Here is a 21,397-nt window from a genome sequence, read left to right on the forward strand (position 1 = left end):
TGAGTAAATTTAAAAATTAAATTGTTTGGAAACGTCAAGAATTTTAAAAGTGACTCTCAGCGGTTCTACCTTACTATATTTTTATCATGGATGCAATGATGCGCAATCTGCACAAGTTATATATTTTTGTAAAGGGCNTATATGACTGCATACCAAATTTCAAGTTCATGTGACTTTTAGTTTCGAAGCTATGGCTGATTAAAAATTTCACGCCTATGGGAGATGCCACGCCCCTTGTCGAATCTCAATTTTTTACTCTATTATAGGCCCAGGTGTCATGACAATACTCTGTCAAAATTTTGTTCGATTCTGTCCGTCCGTTTAGGCTGCAACCTGGCACATACATACATACTTTCACATTCATTCATTTTATTCGTTATTTTTAAATTATCGGACAATGGATGGATTTTTTAAAAAAAGTGTTTCTTGGTACTTTTCGTAGCTTTTCTTCAATATCTCATGAAAAAATCTCCCAATCAACGTAAGCGACTTACATCTCGAAGGGTATTGATGTGGCTCTTACCAAAATATATAACTTGTGGCGACTTCAATGAAAATTATTAGTGCTACAGGCGACCATTTGCATTTTGTCGTCAAAGTCGAAAAAAGCGAGATTTTCAATCAAATACGCAGTTTTATTTGATTATTTTTTTCATTAGTTTAAAAATTCGATAAAGAAAATATATCATTACAGTAAATTTTGAGCCAAAGATAATGAAAATCGGATTAGAAATGTAGATGCTAGCATGATAAAAACATAGCAAGGTATAACCGTTCTCTCAATTTGTCGGCCATGATTTTTTTTTGAAGTTTGCCAACATTTTAAAATCATATAAAAGTGAAAATAAAAAATTGAAATTGTTCGAAATGGTTGTTGCTTGAGATTGAAAATGAAAATGTGTGTGTGAGTTTGTGAGTAAATTTAAAAATTAAATTGTTTGGAAACGTCAAGAATCTTAAAAGTGACTCTCAGCGGTTCTACCTTACTATATTTTTATCATGGATGCAATGATGCGCAATCTGCACAAGTTATATATTTTTGTAAAGGGCACTCGTCGTTTACGTCGATTCATGACGTCGATTTTTGACAAATAACTGCGGAAAGTACAAAAAACAAAAGAAATATTCCCCTTCAGGCATCGCTGGCATACGAATGACATTTCATTTTTATATATATAGATTACCTCCCTTTTATTAGTTCGGGACGTAACTATGTAATATTGATGCGCCTAAAAGATTATAATAGCGAGGTTTTAGTTTTTTAAACTATAATGTTATCNCTGTCCGTCCGTTTAGGCTGCAACCTGGCACATACATACATACTTTCACATTCATTCATTTTATTCGTTATTTTTAAATTATCGGACAATGGATGGATTTTTTAAAAAAAGTGTTTCTTGGTACTTTTCGTAGCTTTTCTTCAATATCTCATGAAAAAATCTCCCAATCAACGTAAGCGACTTACATCTCGAAGGGTATTGATGTGGCTCTTACCAAAATATATAACTTGTGGCGACTTCAATGAAAATTATTAGTGCTACAGGCGACCATTTGCATTTTGTCGTCAAAGTCGAAAAAAGCGAGATTTTCAATCAAATACGCAGTTTTATTTGATTATTTTTTTCATTAGTTTAAAAATTCGATAAAGAAAATATATCATTACAGTAAATTTTGAGCCAAAGATAATGAAAATCGGATTAGAAATGTAGATGCAATCATGATAAAAACATAGCAAGGTATAACCGTTCTTTCAATTTGTCGGCCATGATTTTTTTTTGAAGTTTGCCAACATTTTAAAATCATATAAAAGTGAAAATAAAAAATTGAAATTGTTCGAAATTGTTGTTGCTTGAGATTGAAAATGAAAATGTGTGTGTGAGTTTGTGAGTAAATTTAAAAATTAAATTGTTTGGAAACGTCAAGAATCTTAAAAGTGACTCTCAGCGGTTCTACCTTACTATATTTTTATCATGGATGCAATGATGCGCAATCTGCACAAGTTATATATTTTTGTAAAGGGCACTCGTCGTTTACGTCGATTCATGACGTCGATTTTTGACAAATAACTGCGGAAAGTACAAAAAACAAAAGAAATATTCCCCTTCAGGCATCGCTGGCATACGAATGACATTTCATTTTTATATATATAGATTACCTCCCTTTTATTAGTTCGGGACGTAACTATGTAATATTGATGCGCCTAAAAGATTATAATAGCGAGGTTTTAGTTTTTTAAACTATAATGTTATCTATATATATTGTGGCGAATACTGCGGCAACACAAAGCGAACAACGAGAAATAGGCAGAATGTTCGAGGAACGACGTAGAATGTTCCACAAAGAGAAACGTCAAGTTAGATGAACACTGCGAACAGCGAGAGAAAGAGAATGAGCGATAAACTTCAGAATGTTATAGAGTTGCCATAAGTGCCAGCGCAGGTATATAAGGGCGCCGCCAGAGCGAGGTGAGTTATTGCTTTAACAAGTATTGTAAAGTGTTTTTACTGTATTAGTGAGTATTGTAAATTGTTTGTTGAACAATAAAGTTAATTGTACTACAATTTGGTCATCGATTGCATTTATTTAACAATCCAGCGATACGAACCGAGAGATTTGGGAAATCCGGACGAGGTTTCAAGGATAATCGTTACAATATATGTATATAAATGTGAATGTCTGTTTGTTTATTACCTTATAACTTCTGAACCGCGGCACGGAACCGCACGAAACTTTGCACACTTATTTCGTTTTACCCCGGGAACCTTCCCATAGGCATAGAGAAAAATGGGCAGTACTGGAAAAGAGGGTGTGGCAGCCCTATACTAACTAAAATTTTCATGTATATCTCTTGAAATATTTGTGGAACTTGCTGTCGAGATAAATAAAATTAATTCCATACTCATGGCAAAATATGGGCGATATTGGAAAAAGGGGCGTGGCACCTCCCATAGGTGTGAATTATTTAATCAGCTCTAACTTCGGAACCGTAAGTCACATGAACTTGAAATTATGTATGCGGACATATCTATGATGGGTGCTTATAGTAAGGTATATATATAAATGAGACTGTGAAAGGGGGCGGCTAGGCCCAAAGGCGTGGAATATTTACCAGTTTTAACTTCGGAACCATAAGTCACATAAACATGACATTTGGTATGCAGACATATCCATGGTAGGTGCTTATAGTAAGGTATATATACATAAGTTTGTAAAAGGGGGCGTAGCACTTAACATAGGCTTGGAATTTTTTATCAGCCATAACTTCGGAACCACAAGTCACATGACCCCTTTAATTCCTTCTGACGTGGGGTGAAACCCGCGGGTAAAAGTTAGTTTGTTATAAAATGTGTTATTGAAATACACGTTCTCTTTTTGTTTTACACAAGTTCTATGTTGTGAACTTTTTCTTTATACAAATAATCTTTATGTTATTTCTAGTTACGAAATGTGCATATTTTGACACAATTCTATCTCCTTTTCCCATACCTGTACCGATTATATTATGAGCCGAAACCGGACAAGTAGCCTATTTAGCTGGACATGTACACGACTGAAGATTATTCTGATCTAGGTCAAGCTAGAAACCGTTTTATAGTTTCATTTGACAATGTGTTTTCACATATTTGACGAGAAAAGCCATTGAATTTGACAAAGTGAAAACAAGCTTTCGACAGTATCGATACTGTCGAATATTTTGCACTATCAATATCGAAACTATCGAATGTATACACTATCGATAGTTTTCCAACACCAGCTAAACACTACACCACAGCGGCTGCTGTTTAAAATTATAGCATTAAAAAACCTCAAAACTTAACTAACCTCCTGTATGGTCTAGCAATGCATTAGACAATTAAAGTTGAAAATTATGCGTATATTCTGAGGTCATATTGCATACAAAAATTATAATTTTTTCTCTATTTCAGGGTAGCGATGTCTCTGCAAGTGAAACTCATGCCTTTGATGACATCAGCAACCTTATGGAGGTGGGTAAATATATGTATGTATGTACATCTTCCATAGTATACTGAAAGTCCGTAGAAACCATGAAGATATCATGAGTTTTTATACAAAACAGAAAATCACTATAGTCCATTTCTGCATACTTATGTTATTAAAATACAATTTACAACAAGGCCTGTTGTATGTCACCAGTCTTTTCGAATATAAAAAAAAGTGCCATAACCCTGTTCGTACAAAGTAAACTGCAAAGTGGAGGAAACAAAAACACAATTGCACAGTAAGTAATCAATTCACAGGTTTTTATCGAATCAGGTTCTATATGAAAAACTGTAATGAAAATAAATAGCCCTACTAGACATATTGCGGTACTCTACTAGTATCTTTGAAATATTTATGTTCCCTTAATTTTGAAAGTGGTACAATAGGGAATGCCAAAGGTTAAATTAAAAAATATGTTTATTTTTAAAGCAAAATCAAAAAACTAAAATTAAAAATTTTAAATAAAAAAGAAAATAAATAAAATAGGTCCCTAAAAACTAAATGAAACTAAATAAAAATTTTTTAAATAATACATATAACCTAAAAATGAAAATAAAACTAAATAAATAAAATAAATTTGAAAACATAAAATAAGTTTCGTAAAACTAAATGAAATAAGAAAAAGTATTTCTGTTTAAAAAAAAGAGAATATGTTAAATGTACACAAGAAAATGTGGCAACACTTATATATTTTTGATTTTTCAAACTTAATACTTTTTTACTTATGTATGTAATAATGGTAACACTATTTATACTTTGAATTCATTCGCTAATAAACTGTCAAGATATCAACATCGATTGGTCGGCTTCTCATTCTTTTGGATATCGTTTAACAGGTAATGGGCCCAGGCCAGCGCTTGGTTGGGCAGTAACTTCGCCAAAAAAGAAGAGTTAGTGCCGCGAAGCAAACTAAAATCATTCTTTTTTGTTAATTTGCGCAAATATGTGCGATAAAATGAACTTTAACATAGAAAAGCTCGACGCGAACAATTATGACACTTGGTGTCTGCAAATGCGCAGTGTGCTCGTTCACCAAGATTTGTGGCCGGTGGAATCGGAAGAATTGCAAGAAACTGCCGAAAATGCGGCAGAATGGTTATTGAAAAATAATAAAGCGATCGCAACTATAATTCTATGTGTAAAGGCAACGAGCCTGAACCAGCGTTGCCGTTTTGCTTAAATTTAAGCAAAAATGATTAAGTTTTTCTTGCCTGTTAAAATGTTAAACTTTTCTTCGTTTTGCTAATAATTTTTATTAAAATAGTCAAAAAGGATAATTTTCCTCAAAAATTCATAGTCAGAAGAGTTACTATTTCAATAAATTTTTCAAATTTATTTTAGGAAGACTGTCATCCAGATCCCACATAAAGTTCCAGCAAATGTTGCACTACGCAATTCCCGATCTACGGTCGTCGCATTTTCAAACCTCCGAGTGTAATTCTGCCATGAAATCGCTTCTCATAAAAACCATTTGCCGTTCGGAGGCGACCTCGAACTTTAGGTCCCTTCATTTGCGTGACAAGATCAACACGCGCATTTTGGATGATGCCTAAATAACTCGTTTTTTGCATGCATTTAAAAAACTAGCGCAAGGGCAGATAACTATTATAGGAGTATGCGTTGAAAGCCTGAAATAATGTGTAATAGTTTTCAAATTTAGCAACTGTTAGGCCCGATTTCAGATTGCCTACTTAAGTAGAGATTGTTGATTAATTTCCACTATTCCTTTTCAGATCATACATTTAGTCCGCACTTAAATGGCCAATTTTGTATTTAAATATGAGATATGCAAGCCTGTGATTATACCAAACAACCAAGATTGATTGGTTGTTTAATCAATCCCAACAAATTCCACCAAAAACAATCAGCTGTTCAGCACAAAATGTAATCAAGAATGCAAATGCAACAACAATTTCAAAGAATAAGCCAATGCTGCCAATTGTTTGGCATATATAGACAAAGTTGATCTGAAACCCAACGAAACCTAAGTGGCATTTAAACAACAATCCACAATTAAACTTAAGTGCCGTTTAAATATTCATTTGAAATTGGCCCTTAGAATATAACATCCTTACTTTTGACGACAAAACTCAGCCTTAGAGCGCCTTTACTTACTGACTTGCTTACTTTTTATTTCTATAACCAATTTACCAGGCATTTTTCGTTTTAATAAGACCCGATAAATAATAATAATAAAAGTTTGGCGCTTACACATATGTTAGTGTTTGGCCGAGCTTCTCCCCCGATTTGTGGCGTGCGCCTTGTTGTTGTCACACAAAGCGGAGGGACCTACAGTTTTACGCCGACTCCGAACGGAAATTATATTTTTATGAGAAGCTGTTTTTCATGGCAGAAATACACTCGGAGGTTTGCCATTGCCTGCCGAGGGACGACCGCTGTTAAGGAAAAACCTTTTTTCTATATTTTTTTCGATGTTGCTTTGACCAGGGTTCAACCCAGGGGCAGCAGAGCCGAAGCGAGCGCTGCTTACCACTACACCACAGCGGCCGACAAATAAGTTGACCCGATAAATAACTTGCTTAATTTTAACGGGATTTGTTAAACTTTTTGAAGGATTTTGTTAAACTTTATTTTTCGGGCGCGGCAACACTGGCCTGAACCATATAAAAAAATGTACCACGGCGTCACAAGTGAGGAAGGTGCTCAAATATTTAAACAAGTAATTTTTTGCAAAAAAAACCGACTTCAACTCCCATATAAAAAAAATATATATATATATATATCTCATGATCCGCTGATCGGATCTTAACCAGATTACTATGGGACCACCTCTAAGACACTACCCTTCCTATCGAAATCGGTTGACGTGGTCCAAAGTTATGCGGTAACATACATAAAAAAAAAAAAAAAAATATTCCGACGAACTGATAACCTCCTCCTTTTTTGGAAGTCGGTTAATAAAAGTAGTGGCCCAGTGAGAAAAGTCTCATTGTTTAAGAGGCTGTTAGGTCTACGTATGGCAGAGGGCGATGATATCCGCGAACACATGGACAATTTTTCAAAAATTGTAGACGAGTTGGCAGAAGTGGCCATTGAACTACAATAGGAGCTGTTGGCGAGCTTACCTGGAAGATACGAAAATCTTGTGGTGGCATTAGAAGCAAGAGATAACCTACCGAAATTGGATGCATTGAAGATTAAAATAACCTAAGAAGGCGAGCGTCGTAAAGACAACTGTAACAACGCCATCCATAACGGTTTCGAAAATGCGCAAGCATGTGCGGTACGAGCTAATTCGAATAGGAACTACGAAAAGAGCAAATCAAATAGTAGCGGTCGTTTAGAAGGGACAAGAACAAGTACAGCAAACGAAACGGTAGAAATAGGGGAAAGAGAAACTTCAAGTGCTTTAACTGTGGAAAGAAAGGGCACTATGCAGCACAGTGAAAAGAAGAGAGAACAAAGCAACGTATTTGCAGGAAATCTGACATTTTAAATATTGAACGATATATTAATATATCTACGTGAATTACGTAATTTATGTAATATTTAGCTGTATAAAAACTGCAAAAGGACTCAGAATTAAAATGAAACTACTATGAAATTTAAGTAAACAATCAATTTAAAAACCATCTATGTTTTAATCAGTTAAATGTGCTTCATATGCATATACAAATAAACATATTGCACAAAAGCTTATTCTTTTAATTCACCCCAAAGCTACACTTTTCCCAAGTGAATTTGCAAAGAAGCAGCACGGTGCCGCTGCTAAGGGAGCGGTGCGAGAGAGACAACTGTCAGTTTATCGAACCTTGTATTATTGAATCATGTGCAGTTCTAGTATGTGGTGCGTTGATAGTGGCGCGACATCGCATATGTGTATTCACAAAAACTTATTCGTCAGAATGAACGCACATAGTGAACAAATTGAGCTAGCGGGGAAATATCATGTTGAAGCGAAGGGCATTGGCGAACTGTCTGTACGTACCAGATTTGCACATGAATTTTATTTCAATTCCGAAGATTGATGAAAAAGGTTTTCAGTCAACATTTGATAATGGTTGTGCAGTGGTGAAAGACAAGGCTGACAATTCTATTGTTTTTAAAGTGTTTAAAGAAAATAAATTGTACGTTAATAAAGAGCATGAACCAAAAATACAAGATCACCTAATCAAAGAAGCAAGAAAAAAGTATATTTCTGAGTGTTTTTGACATCTGCCTAAGAATGTAAACAAACAAAGAAAACGAAAAAGGCGCGGTGATTGAGTGCGATTAAATTGGTATTTATTATAAAATATACAAAGTGAAACTTGATGACAATTAGCAAAAAAAGTTCATAAAATATGGTTTTCATGATTGAAAGTGTTTTACAATCGCATATCATTACCACGGGTCGATTTTTCAATGCCAACGTTCTGGCCACAAACGTGCACCCACTTTTCACGCAAATTTACGCCTTTTGGCAAACCAAACATACGCACAAACTTGTTCCGATCACACAGCACTTTATTTTATATCATAAATATGTAATAAACCAAATTTTATAATTAAAATCGCTGCAGAAAACACATTCAATCGCTAAAAAATCACTACGAAGAGGTAGAAGACGGTGTAAACAAAACCGAAAAACGTCAAAAACGCTACGAAAACTTTTTTCTGAAAATCGATTACAAATACAACGATGGCTGATTAGGTGATCTGTAGTCGTTGGTTCATGAATAAAGAGAATATACAGTGGTGTAATTTATCACGAGCTCAAAATACAATAAATTGGCATAACAGGTATGGGCATATTAATTTTCAGAGCCTAAGCGAACTTTCAAATAAAAAATTTGTGAGTGGAATTGATCCAATAACAAATGGTAATGATGTTGTTTGTGTACCCTGCATGAAGAGCAAGATATGTTCTCAACCTTTCACTGCTTCAGAAAATCGTGCTGAGAATATTTTAGATTTGGTACACTCGGATGTATGTGGTCCGTTCAATACGCAATCACACGGTGGTTCACGATATTTTCTGACATTTATAGATGACAAATCAAGGTCAGTGTTTGTTTATTTTTTGCGATCCAAACATCAAGTATTTGAAAAATTTAAATTGTTAAAGCAATGGTCGAGATACAGGCAGGTAACAAAATAAAGACATTTTACGAGTTTTTTGGAAGAATGTGGCATTAAGCATCAGCTCACAGTGCCATATACACCACAGCAAAATGGTGTAGCCGAGCGCGCCAACAAAACTCTTGTAGAAATTGCCCGGTGTATGTTAGTAAATTCGGGGCTAAATGAAGGCTATTGGGATAAAGCAATAATGGGAAGAAAGCCTGTGGTGAAGAATTTTAAAGTATTTTGGTGTCTTGCGATAGCCTTGGAGAAATCGCAGCATAATAAGTTCAAGCAACGGGGCAACGAGTACGTCATGGTAGGATATGACATCGATTCGAAAGCATATCGACGTTTTGATACACAAAAGCGCAAAGTAGTTATAAAAAGCGATTTCAAGTGCGATGAATCCATTATGGTGGGTACAAATAATGACAACGATTTTTCACCCATGGAGATAGCAAGTTTTTCAATTAATTCAAACGATTCAAATTCAAACGTACCTGAAATGAGAGTGTAGTCCGATTATGAAGATGCCGTAGAGACAGTAGATCAGAGTGCTGAAAAAAGTAGTTCAACTGATGAAGAGATAAGCAGCGGTACTGAATGTCAACATATTCGACGTGGTAGGCCACGAGTAATAAAAACTGGTTTACCTGGCAGACCAAGAAAACAACAAAATGCAGTAAATTTGGCATGCGATCTAAACGTCAAAGTGCCAGTATCAGTTAAAGAAGCTATGTGCAGCAGGCAAGCGCGTGAATGGTGGATCGCTATGCAGGAGGAGTACAACGCATTAGTACACAACGAGACATGGGAGCAAGCAAAGCTACCGAATGGCCAAAAGGCAATCGGATGTAAGTGGGTGTTTGAGTGAAGACGAATGCTAATGGTGAAATCGAGCGGTACAAGGCAAGATTAGTGGCAAAGGGTTGCAGCCAAACGTACGGGGTTGACTTCAGCGAAATTTTCTCACTTGTTGTGAGATATGCTACAATAAGGATGATGTTGGCTACAGCGGCAGAATACGAGTTGTACGTTCATAAGCTCGACGTATCAACGGCGTACCTCAACGGCAAGCTCGAAGATGACATCTACATGAGCCAACCTGAGATATTTGAGCAAGACAACGGCTGTGTGTTACAGCTAAAAAAATCATTGTATGGCCTTAAGCAGTCAGGCAGAGTTTGGAACTCAAGACTTGATGAGGTACTGAAAGACATTGGTTTTTCTCCGACCCACACTCTGAACATCTGGCGGCAGCGAAACACATCTTGAGGTACCTTAAAGCGACAGTTAATTTGAAAATTCGATACAGAAAAACTGGCGAGTGGATGATGGGATATGTCGATGCAGATTGGGGCGGTGACGCTACTGACCGAAAATCATATACAGGATATGCATTCTTTTTTGGTGGCAGTGGCATTAAGCAGCACGGAAGCCGAATATATGGCGCTTTCGGCAGCAGCAAAAGAAGCGGTTTATTTACGAAAATTGTGGGCAGAGATGAAAATGTTTGATAAGGGTGCCTCGATAATGATCAACCGTGATAATACGAGTGCGATGAGCTTAGTAAAAAATCCCGTTTATCATGCTCGAAGCAAGCACATAGACATTAAATTCCATCATATACGAGAGGTTTACAATAGCAAAGAAATTGAACTAAATTATTATCCAAGCAATGCTATGGTAGCTGATGTATTGACCAAAAATTTGAAAAGAATAAGTCATTGTAAATTCACTGGGGAACTTGGCTTAAAAGACTAGAGTTAAAAAAAAAAAAATCCTTGCAGTGCATAAATATATAAATGTTGAGGAGGAGTGTTAAATGTACACAAGAAAGTGTGGCAACACTTATATATTTTTCATTTTTCGAACTTAATACTTGTTTACTAATGTATGTAAATATGGTAACACTATTTCTACTTTGAATTCATTCGCTAATAAACTGTCAAGATATCAACATCGATTGGTCGGCTTCTCATTCTTTTGGATATCGTTTAACAGAATAAAATAATTTTCTAAAACTTAAAAGATGTGGAAATATAATATATGCATATGAATATACATTCTTACTTTTAAGAACAAAATCTAAAAATTAAAAGAAAGTTAAAGGAAAAGAAGAAGAAAAGTTCAACTAAGAAATAAGAAAACAAGTAAGAAAGTCTAAGTTCGGGCGGAGCCGAACATTAAATACCCGGCGCAAGTATTAAATATATGATTTTCACTTTTCCGAAAGTTACCGCTACATGGTAAGCCTAGGTGTATCAATTTTGAGTAAATTAGCGTCCTTAAATTTCGAAATATTGAAGTTTTAAGCATTTTTGAAATTTACCCTTATATTAAAAGCGGCCTAAATTTTAGTCCGATTTCAATAATTTTCAACGTTTTGCTTTTATTTGGCAAGCAAAATAACCATACCGAGTTTGGTACAAATTGGTAGGACGGTTACCGAGATACATATATGTGATCATAAGTGGGCGGTGCCATGCCCATTTTCCAAAATTTTCCCATAAACGTATTTCTCGGTAAAGAATTGTTGCAAGCATCAATTTTGAATAAATTAGCTTCAATATTTAATGATTTATCGAAGATTTTGTATTTCTCTAAATTACCGTTATATGGGATGTGGGCGTGGTTATTGTCCGATTTTAAAAATTTTTGGCCATTTGGTATGCTGTACCAAAGCTAACAACCGCACCAAGTTTAGAAGAAATTGGTTCAGAGGTTACCAAGTTATATACATGTAACCATAAATGGGCGTGGCTACGCCCATTTTCCAAAAATTTATAATATTCTTATTTTCCGTTTAAAAATTGTTGTAAATATCAATTTCGAGTGAATAATCTTCAGTAGTTACTAAAATATCGCAGTTTTCGTATTTCTGAAAATTACCGTTGTATGAGACTAGGCGTGGTTATTGTCCGATTTTCCCCATTTTCAATACCATCTGTCCTACGTCCGAGTAAGTGCACGTACAAAGTTTCGTTAAGATATCTCAATTTTTACTCGAGCTATCGTGTGCACAGACGTACGGACAGACAGTCACCGCTTAATCGATTTCTCTTTTCATTCTGATCATTTATGTATACATTTGACTATATCTATCTCGATTCGTTTTGCCTGTTACAAGCAACCGTTATGTGAACAAAGTTATAATACCCACACAAGTACGCTCGGGTATAAAAATGCAGCATACCCTAGAGGGTATTTAGTGCTAGTGAAATGCCTAGAGCAGGCTTTCCCAAAGTGGGTGCCGCTAGTGGCTAGAGTATACTAGTGGTGAGGGCAAATTCTTTAAACTTTCCATACACAACGCAACGGTTTGATCAAACTTCAACATGGCGGCCAGAAAATCAAAATTTTTTGATTTTTATTAAAATTACCTTCAGCAGCTCATTTCGCTCTTAAGCATAGTCCCCCAGTACGTTTTGTCAATGAAAAATTGAATCAGAAAATTTTCAAAAAAATTGCTGAAAACGTACACTTTTCACAACCATGGGCTGGGCTGTTCGAGTGACAAGCGCACCAGCTTCGCGCACGTGTATATGTTACTAATTCTTTGGAACTTCACAATCACACTGTGAAAGAGCCAATTAACACGATTTTAGAGGCAGTTGAGAACGAACTTATAAAAAGTTTGAAAACTTGTGAATTTTTTTTTTTGCGACTTGCCGAAAGTACCGACGTACTGGGACTTAATGTTCTTCTCGTGTTAGTGCGGTACCCTTCGGAATGCAAATCGAAGAAGTACTTTTGATGAGCGAAGTACTTGAGACTTACACCACTAGCGACAAAATTTTTAAAGCTATCGACAAATTTGTACATGAAAATTGTTTGAAATGGAGCAAGTGTGCGGATATTTGCAGTGGTTGGAAAAAAGAAAGGAGCGATGTCTAGGATGAAGCGAGGGGCAGAAAACGCCACGAGAAGTCACTGCATGATTCGGTCGGTATTCCGTGGCGACTAGGAAGATGCCGCCACTAGATTTAAAGCCCGTATTGGATGACGCTGCGAAGATAACAGAGGCCTGCGAAATTAAAATACATCTTTGGCTTTTTTCTAGCACGTCGTGATTTTTTTTATTGGTGACATGTATATTTTAGAACTTCTAGAACTTTGCATGAAAATCCCATAAATAAGCAAGGTAAATCGTACATTGTAACTTCAAAGTTAACGCTAAGTAAATTAATAACAGGTGGTTTCACCAGCAATTTAAATGGAAAATGATTTTTTATTTTCTGTCAATTTCCTTATAAAATTCAAAAAATTAAAATCATTTTTCACTTAAATTGCTTTCGTGAAATTGCGTGTAAAAATAGGGTTTTTAGCGTAAACGCGCAGGGAAGGTTTAGAAAAAAGCATTGTCGAATATTTTCCCAACATTGACTCTGAGGATGTCTACAGCTGGATAACAAACCCGTTTTCATGTGACCCGAAAAGTTAACCTACTGGGATGACAAATTAAGCTTTTGAAAACCTTCTGGATATCAGTGTTGACAGCACTTTGAATATTAAATGCTACGAAGGGAGCCAAGAGAGTTCTGGATGCAGGTGTATGCAGAAAACACTGCTGTCGGCAAGATTGCATTAAAAATACTAGTGACACTTTACATTTCTATGTAAGACTGCAGCAGAAAACACTGCTGTCGGCAAGATTGCATTAAAAATGCTAGTGACACTTTACATTTCTACGTAGGACTGCATTTTCAACAAATGCTTACATAAACAAATACATACATAGTTTTTAAGCAAAAAACAAAACCGACTTCAATTCTCATATACAAATTTAAGATTATCGGTTATATCTTCATGATCCAATGATCGGATTTAAACCAAATTATAATGGAACCGCCTGTGTGGTAACACCTTTTCTCTAAAAAAAGAATTATAGTAATCGGTTAACGTGGTCCAAAGTTATGCGGTAACATACATAAGAAAATATTCCGACGAATTGATAACCTTCTCCTTTTTGTGAAGTCAACGTCAAATGATTTCAGGGTAAAAAGCTCTCAATAATCTTAAAGAAATAATGAAATCATCAAAACAATTTCAGTCCTCACACTAAAGCTAAAGGAGCATACAGTTTGCATTGTGTTGTTTTGTTTTGGTAGACATTTGAAGAGTAGGGGTGCCGCGAAATTTTTTTAGCACAACAAGAGTACCGCGGTGAACAAAGTTTGGGAACCCCTGGCCTAGAGCACTCAAAATTTAGTGCTCTACCCCAACTATGGTACATATGTATGTTCATTTGTAGATATGTATACAAAATCATAAAAAATAACACCCCGAATAACTCTCATCGTTCTTCTTATTGCCAGGCTAAGCATTGCGCACAGCATCAGCAGAGTTCGCACACAGGTGGGGGAGGACAGTACATTGATTCGTCAGCGACATTAGATGGCGACGCATTGTCCTCACTACCACAGGCCTCATTCAACTACATAAATTCTATTGTCGGTAGTGGTGTTATTGGCATTCCATATGCACTACATCGTGCTGGTTTTGGATTGGGATTACTCTTGTTGGTGTTGGTTGCATTTATCACGGATTACTCACTAATTTTAATGGTAAGTTAAGTTTGAATTCGTTTCAAGATAGGCTGACTTCCCAAACGTATCAATACAATGTTTGGATACTGTTCTACAGCGGTATTTAAACTGTTTGCATATGCAGAGTTGCGAAACATGGCAAACATATACATTGCATATTTTGAATATTTAATAAAGCAATGATCACCATTTCGGCATTTTCCATTTTTAAAACACCAATGGTAACCAAAAAGCAAACGAAGCATCAACTTTGTTTCTGATGCGCTGATCAAGTATACATTGTCAAGCAATTGTAGTTCGGCGTCTTGGAACATTAAACTTTGTACGGATGCAATGCAATTGACGTTTTGGAAGTCAGCCATACTTATTATATCCATACAATAATGAGCGGTTAAAAGCATGACGCTGCATTCGAATGTATATATGTATGTACATATGCAGCTACAAAAAAAGTTCATCTTACCCAGTAAACTTAATACAACAAAAAATAAACATCTACTCATAAATTTATTGAGCTCGTTAATCTTGAAAACTACGTAACTGATCTGGACAAGATTTTTTTAAATATAATCTGTATTTATAGGAGTAAAGCATTCGTATTTAGAATTGATATTTTTTTATGTACCTCTTAAAATATTTTGGTATTCATTTTCTCACGTTCAGCAGAAAGCGCAATGGGAATGCAGATGCTTTGCTGTAGCGGTAAGATTCGGGTACAGAAAATTAGTTTAAAATCCATTTTTATTTTTATCTTTTCTTAAGTGTCCATAATGTCTTCATTTATTAAATTTGAGTAATTAGGGTCTTATTGTATTTATAAGAAAGAAATCGGAAGTAAACTCGTTTCTTCATCCTGATGTTTGTAACGAAAGTATTTTTTTTTTAGAAATTTGTTATAAATTATGAAAAGTGGTCGATAAATCAATTATTTAATAGATCCTAAATTATTAAGCCTTTTGGAAAATATGTGTGGCGTAGATGATAGAGAATTTAATTGGCTTCGCTAGTATAACAAGAAATTTAAGATTGGCCAACTATATCCAAAGAAAATTTTAATTAAGCGTGCGCATTTTTTTTACATCTTAAAAGACCGAAAAACTGTTCTACTTTCTTATATTCCGATTTCCTATTCGGATTCATTTGCAACCGAGCTACAAAGGAACACTCAGTTAAATGACGAAATACACGCAAAGCAACAACACAAACTAAGCTATTTATCCGAGTTCAGCCAGCAAGGTATTACGTAAATACCCCGCATAATTAGCCATTTAAATTGGTTTTTGTATCGAAATCTGCCACCAACAGAGTTGCTTAAGGAGCTATTTATGAAAATGGTGAATAGAAAGAAATGGATGATTTCGTTGATGGTAGGGGAGACGGAGAGTAGGACGGATCTTGCGTTGAAGCTACCTCCTCGCGGTGAGTTGTGGACAAATTCAGAAAGAAAGTAGCTGAGAGAAGCAAAATATTGACTTCCGTAAAATGATATTAATATACTTGCTTCGGCCAATCTTTCCCACTACAATTGTTGCTTAGGCTGAGTCAAAAAAGAACGAGACGCATACTATGGCTTTGTTTCTTTTCTTTTCTAGCAGATAATTATCAGGAAGAAGAAGAATGAGAAAATTGAAAGAATTACGCTCACAGAGAGCGAAATAACGAAAAAGTAAAGAAACGCAAAACTAGCTAGTAATCAGCTGGTCGGTGTATTTGACAATTGAAAATATTTGGGGCGAATTTTTGTTTATCCATTTTGACAGCTGCTAGTTTCTGCTAGTAAAAATTTAACTAGCAGAAATTAGCAGTAAAGCCAAAAATAGCAGAGCGTAAGAACGAGCAGCTAGTTTCTGCTATTTTTTTTTTTGGGTTAAGAAACGCTTTCCAGCAGAAATTAGTGATACTTTGTGATAATTATCTGTTAAGAAACAAAGCTTATGTTTATACTTCACTTCGGTCAATTTTTAACAAGTGTTGAAAAATTAGTTCACTCTTTTGAGTTGCCAGTGTGTGCTGTTTTAACCATTTGTTTTTTGGTTGCATAAAATAAAACGATTGAATCGGACTAAGAATTTTTCATTTTATAATATCGAAAAGTAATTTAAAGTATCATACTGATCGTTTTGACTCCCAATTACACACATTCATTTAAATCATGAGTTAACTCCACACTAAAATTATTATTTCTACTGATCAGTGTGACCGTTTTGATCCACTTGGATCAAAAGTGATACATTTTTCGATAATTTTGGAGAGATACTTTTTTTCAATTTTGATATTTTCCAAAAACAAAACATGTTGTGCACCTGTGGCAACGTACATCCCAAACTCCATTGTCGTTCACTGAACAAACCTTTCATGTATTGTGATTCATGGTCCATGACGAAAAACGTCAAAGAGGGAATAAACGAATAGTATCAGAGCGTTGCATTTTTTATTTTCGCTATGTTCAATAACAAAAATTAGGGCTTGGTAACTCGGTGCTCCGTAAGGCCCTGTTTCCACAGGAAAACCCCAACGTCGTGATAACCATGTCACAAAATATATTTCCAATGCATACCGCCTATTTCTCATGGGCTGCAATATATGTCAGCACTTATTTCTTGACATCTATTGCAGGCACTTTGATAGTTTGACATCCATATTTTCACTTAGAAGAAAGCGTGCTGGTGGAAACATCGATGAAATATTAATATTAAATCCAAATAAGAATCTGTTCCCTATTGGATTATTTATGATAACGTTTTAGAAAGTCATTCAGCAAGCTTTTTAAGATTTAAATATTTTTAAACATCGAATGCGGAGTTTTGCGGTACATTTTCCCGATTTTTTTTATTTGTGTAAAATTATTTTAGCATCGGTTTACCGGTTACCGAATTATCGTGGTGGAAGATTGATAACTTTTCTGGTAGTCTGCCATCAGCTGTACGATATTCATCCAATTTTGAATCCGCCCGCTGCCGAAAGGCATGACGCATTTGAATAAATAAAACTCCTTAAATTTTTTGTTACAATTTATTTTTTGTAGAGGAAAAAACTACGAATCAGCTGTTGATAAGCATATTTTACCAGACTAAAGGTGTGGTTAAACGTGGCAATGCTAGCTCTTTTTCTACGCATTTTGCTGTCAAAATGCAAAATCGAAAGTCTACTTTCCCGTGTAAACAGTCAGAAAATCCTTTTTGCAGATTTGCGGAAATCACTTTCGGGAAATAGTTTCAACTTGCTTGTGCAATAAATGTTAAATTGTTTTGGAAAATGGTTTTTCATAAAAGTTATTGGTTTTATTCCATATGGATGCTTTGATACTTAAATGAAAAAAAGTGATACATATTGATACATTTTAACTCTCTTTTCTGCTAAAATTTTTTACAAGCCCGCGGTCACACTGCTACTGATGTAGAGAAAATGTGTATTGACCCCAGTAGAATTTAACCGAGTAGTTAAGAAGCATAAACGTATTAATAAAAGTCAAATCAAAAACGTTTTCTTTGATATTTTTGGTTCGTTTTTTACATATACATATGTACACTACTGGCCGGATAACACTATGCGACAAAACCAAACTTGTTGGCTCGGTTTTGAGTAAAACCGAACGCAAGTGATAGTTTTACAGCCGCACTCAGAAACGTTCCTGAAATTAGCTCTAACGGGCACTTAACTAAAGATCGATTATGAAATAAAAAATTTAAGTATGGGCCCAGTTGCGGCCCTTCATTTTTGGGGCATCACTCACTTTTTTCGTTCAGTTATAAAACATAAAACTAAGTATTTATATCATTTTGCGCGCACTTGCTCAATACACGCAATGCCTGAGTGAGCAGAGCACTGGCGTGCCATTCGAGAGATCCGAGCTCGAGTCCTAGGGCAGGAAAATTTTCCTTATTTATTTATTTATTTATTTTTTGGTTTAATTTTTATAAACTGTGTTTATTGAATTTTTTGCTTTTTTGATCTAATTTTCTTTTGATTTATAGATTTTATTGCTTTAAAAAGGAAAAAATTATTTTTTTATTTAAGTAAATTGTTTGTTAAAAGACAAACAATACCAATAACAGGCCATTTTTTGCATTTCAACTCACCTCAGTCTTTCGCGAGACAAAAGTCTTTATATTTCGGCAACTATCTTGAAAGCCATTTTCTGTATTTCGAATAACTAATTGAAAGATGTGCTAATTGTGTCATTATATTTATCGTTTAGAAACAAGTTTTCTAAAAACTAAACGAAATGAAAAAAATATTTTTTTTAAAACAGGAAAAACTAAAAATTTGAGAAACTGAAAGTGAAAGAGAAAAGATGAATCAACAAAATTTCTAAACCTTAAATGAAATAAAAAATATGAATTTTTTAAGCAGTAAAACTTAAAAAAAAATTGATTAAAAAGAAAGCTCGTTGCCGAGGATTGAACTCGGATCTCTTGAATGGCACGAAAGTGCTCTGCTCTATGGGCCATTCCCACTTTTACAGCAAGGTTATCGATATTAAAATTTATTGAACACCAACAAAAAATTTCAAAATCATTCGTTAAAAAGTTAAGTAAAGGTTTTTGTTTACTTGGGGAATTTTTTCAAATCGTTACTGAGGGACACCTTAAGTAATCATTAAACGCATCTGAGTGCGGCTGTTGGAGATCTTAGAGAATACTTATACATATATATAAGGGTTTTTTGATACAAGGAATTCAGTTACTTTATTATTAGCTTTGTGCTAGATGACGCTGTAGGCCAATTTAATTGAATTTCATTGTGTTTTTTTTTACATAAATTCTCAAATTGGAGGTTGTTATTAAGACGTACACTTGCGATGTGATTTCAAATACCGCAATTAATATTTTAAACGGGAATTTGCTTATTTATTGCATTTTGATTCATTCTTTAGTCTAGTTTTTCTTCAAACTTTCCTTCTTTTTAGCTTTTTATTTTATTTTCAAAATCAATGTCATCATTTTCATTTGAAAAACTTACAAAGTCATTGCTTGCATTTACGTCATAACCTGTAGCCATTATCACTAACAAATATCCAACAATAACGTTGATATTTTCTTTCAGAATCAAACATTTTTTAATTAAAATTAAAATTAGTGATAAATTGCTGTTATCGAAAACCCTCCAAATGAAATAATTCCTCAAAATAGTTGTTCTAGCGATTTTCAGACTAAAGCCTTTAAAACTGCCAAATAGCAAAATTATACTCAAGCGAGAGTAATAAAATAATTATGACGATGAGTTTAATAATGGAAATAAAAAGCAAAAAAGAAGGAAAGTTTGAAAATATAGTAGAAAAAAGAACAAAACCAAATAAAATAAATAAATTTATTTTCTGTTTAAAATATTGATTGCGGTGTTTAAAATTGGTATTTGTAATAAGAATAATATTAATTTCACATCGTGACTAAATAAAAAAAACCTCTAATTTTAGTATTTATTTGAAATGACTCAATAAAATTCAATAAAATTCGCCTACAGCGCCATCTACCGCAGAGCTAATAAAAAACAATTCAAAACTGAATTCCTCGTATGAAGAGCCATTATATGAGTATTTTCTAAGAATACTTTTCAAGAACTTAACCTAATTTCCCATAAGAATAAAAACCTCTTATTTCTATATACCTACTGGATCAGAAAAAACAGTATTAAATGTAAAATGTAGAAATTTTCAATGGGAAATTTATCGACATTGTGGCAACGTTTAATATGAAGATTACAGTTTTTTAGTATTATATTTCGTTTTAGGTCAGAAACTAAAAATTTAGGGTGCGCTGCAAAACGAAAAACCTTGGTAAACAATGGACACCCTAATATACATACATACATATGATACGTTTTTCTTAAGTGGTACAAGTCCAGTTATTCATGTATTGAGATATTTAAGAGTTTGCGCCGTATTTTAATTGAAACAAAAAATGGGTGACGGGGGATGTTTTTAACTCTGTAAAAGTCAATTTCGCGAAAGCAATTTAAGTGAAAACTGATTTCAGTTTTTTTTCTTAATTTATATAGAAATTGACAGGAAATTAAATTTACCATTCAAATTGTTGTGAAACCGGCTGGAAACCTGTTAAATTTTATTATACAATAATTATTATCAAAACTGGTAAAGAAAATAAGTGATTTTTTAGGTAGAAATGGACCTTTACCAGTTTAAAAAATACCATATGATGAAAAATGAAGACAAGATGAAATTAAAGTCACATTGGCCCGTAGTCATAGAGAAGTTAGAACAAGTACTTTTTAAGCAAAAAACAAAGCCGACTTCAATTCTCATATGAGTAGTCCACTTGCAAACAGCGTTATGTGACTTTATAAAAATAAGCTATAAATTAAAAAAAGTTCTACGACAACAATTAACATCCAAACTGTATTTTTTTTATTACCTGAAAACTTGGATAAATAAGAGCCTAATAACATTAAAAAATAAAATTGCAGTATGGTAGTTCTTGCAAATTTTATATTTAACAAGTAAGAAAGTCTAAGTTCGGGCGGAGCCGAACATTAAATACCCGGCGCAAGTATTAAATATATCTTTTTTCACCCTTCCGAAACCTTCCGCTAGATGGTAAGCCGAGGTGTATCAATTTTGAGTAAATTAGCGTCCTTCAATTTCGAAATATTGAAGTTTAAAGCATTTCTTAAATTTACCGTTATATGAGAATCGGCCGTTATTTTAGTCCGATTTCAATAATTTTCAACATTTTGCTTACACGTGGCAAGTACAATAACCATACCGAGTTTGGTACAAATTGGTAGAACGGTTACCGATATACTTATATGTGATCATAAGT

At 34.5% G+C, this 21,397-nt stretch overlaps 1 protein-coding gene across 2 annotated transcripts in view; it reads left to right on the forward strand.

Moving 5' to 3' along the window:
* The window catches only part of LOC108356428 (putative sodium-coupled neutral amino acid transporter 11), a 373,427-nt gene that overhangs the window by 27,662 nt on the left and 324,368 nt on the right, over positions 1-21,397 (forward strand). For both annotated transcript variants that reach the window (XM_017607541.1, XM_017607548.1), the window contains exons 2-3: positions 3,927-3,986; positions 14,388-14,636. In XM_017607541.1, coding sequence (XP_017463030.1) covers positions 3,927-3,986; positions 14,388-14,636 — 309 coding nt within the window. The remainder of the gene's footprint in view (positions 1-3,926; positions 3,987-14,387; positions 14,637-21,397) is intronic.

The sequence above is a fragment of the Rhagoletis zephyria genome, unplaced genomic scaffold (assembly GCF_001687245.7).
Source record: "Rhagoletis zephyria isolate East Lansing unplaced genomic scaffold, Rhagoletis_zephyria_1.1 Rzeph_scaffold_00172, whole genome shotgun sequence".
NCBI lineage: Eukaryota > Metazoa > Arthropoda > Insecta > Diptera > Tephritidae > Rhagoletis > Rhagoletis zephyria.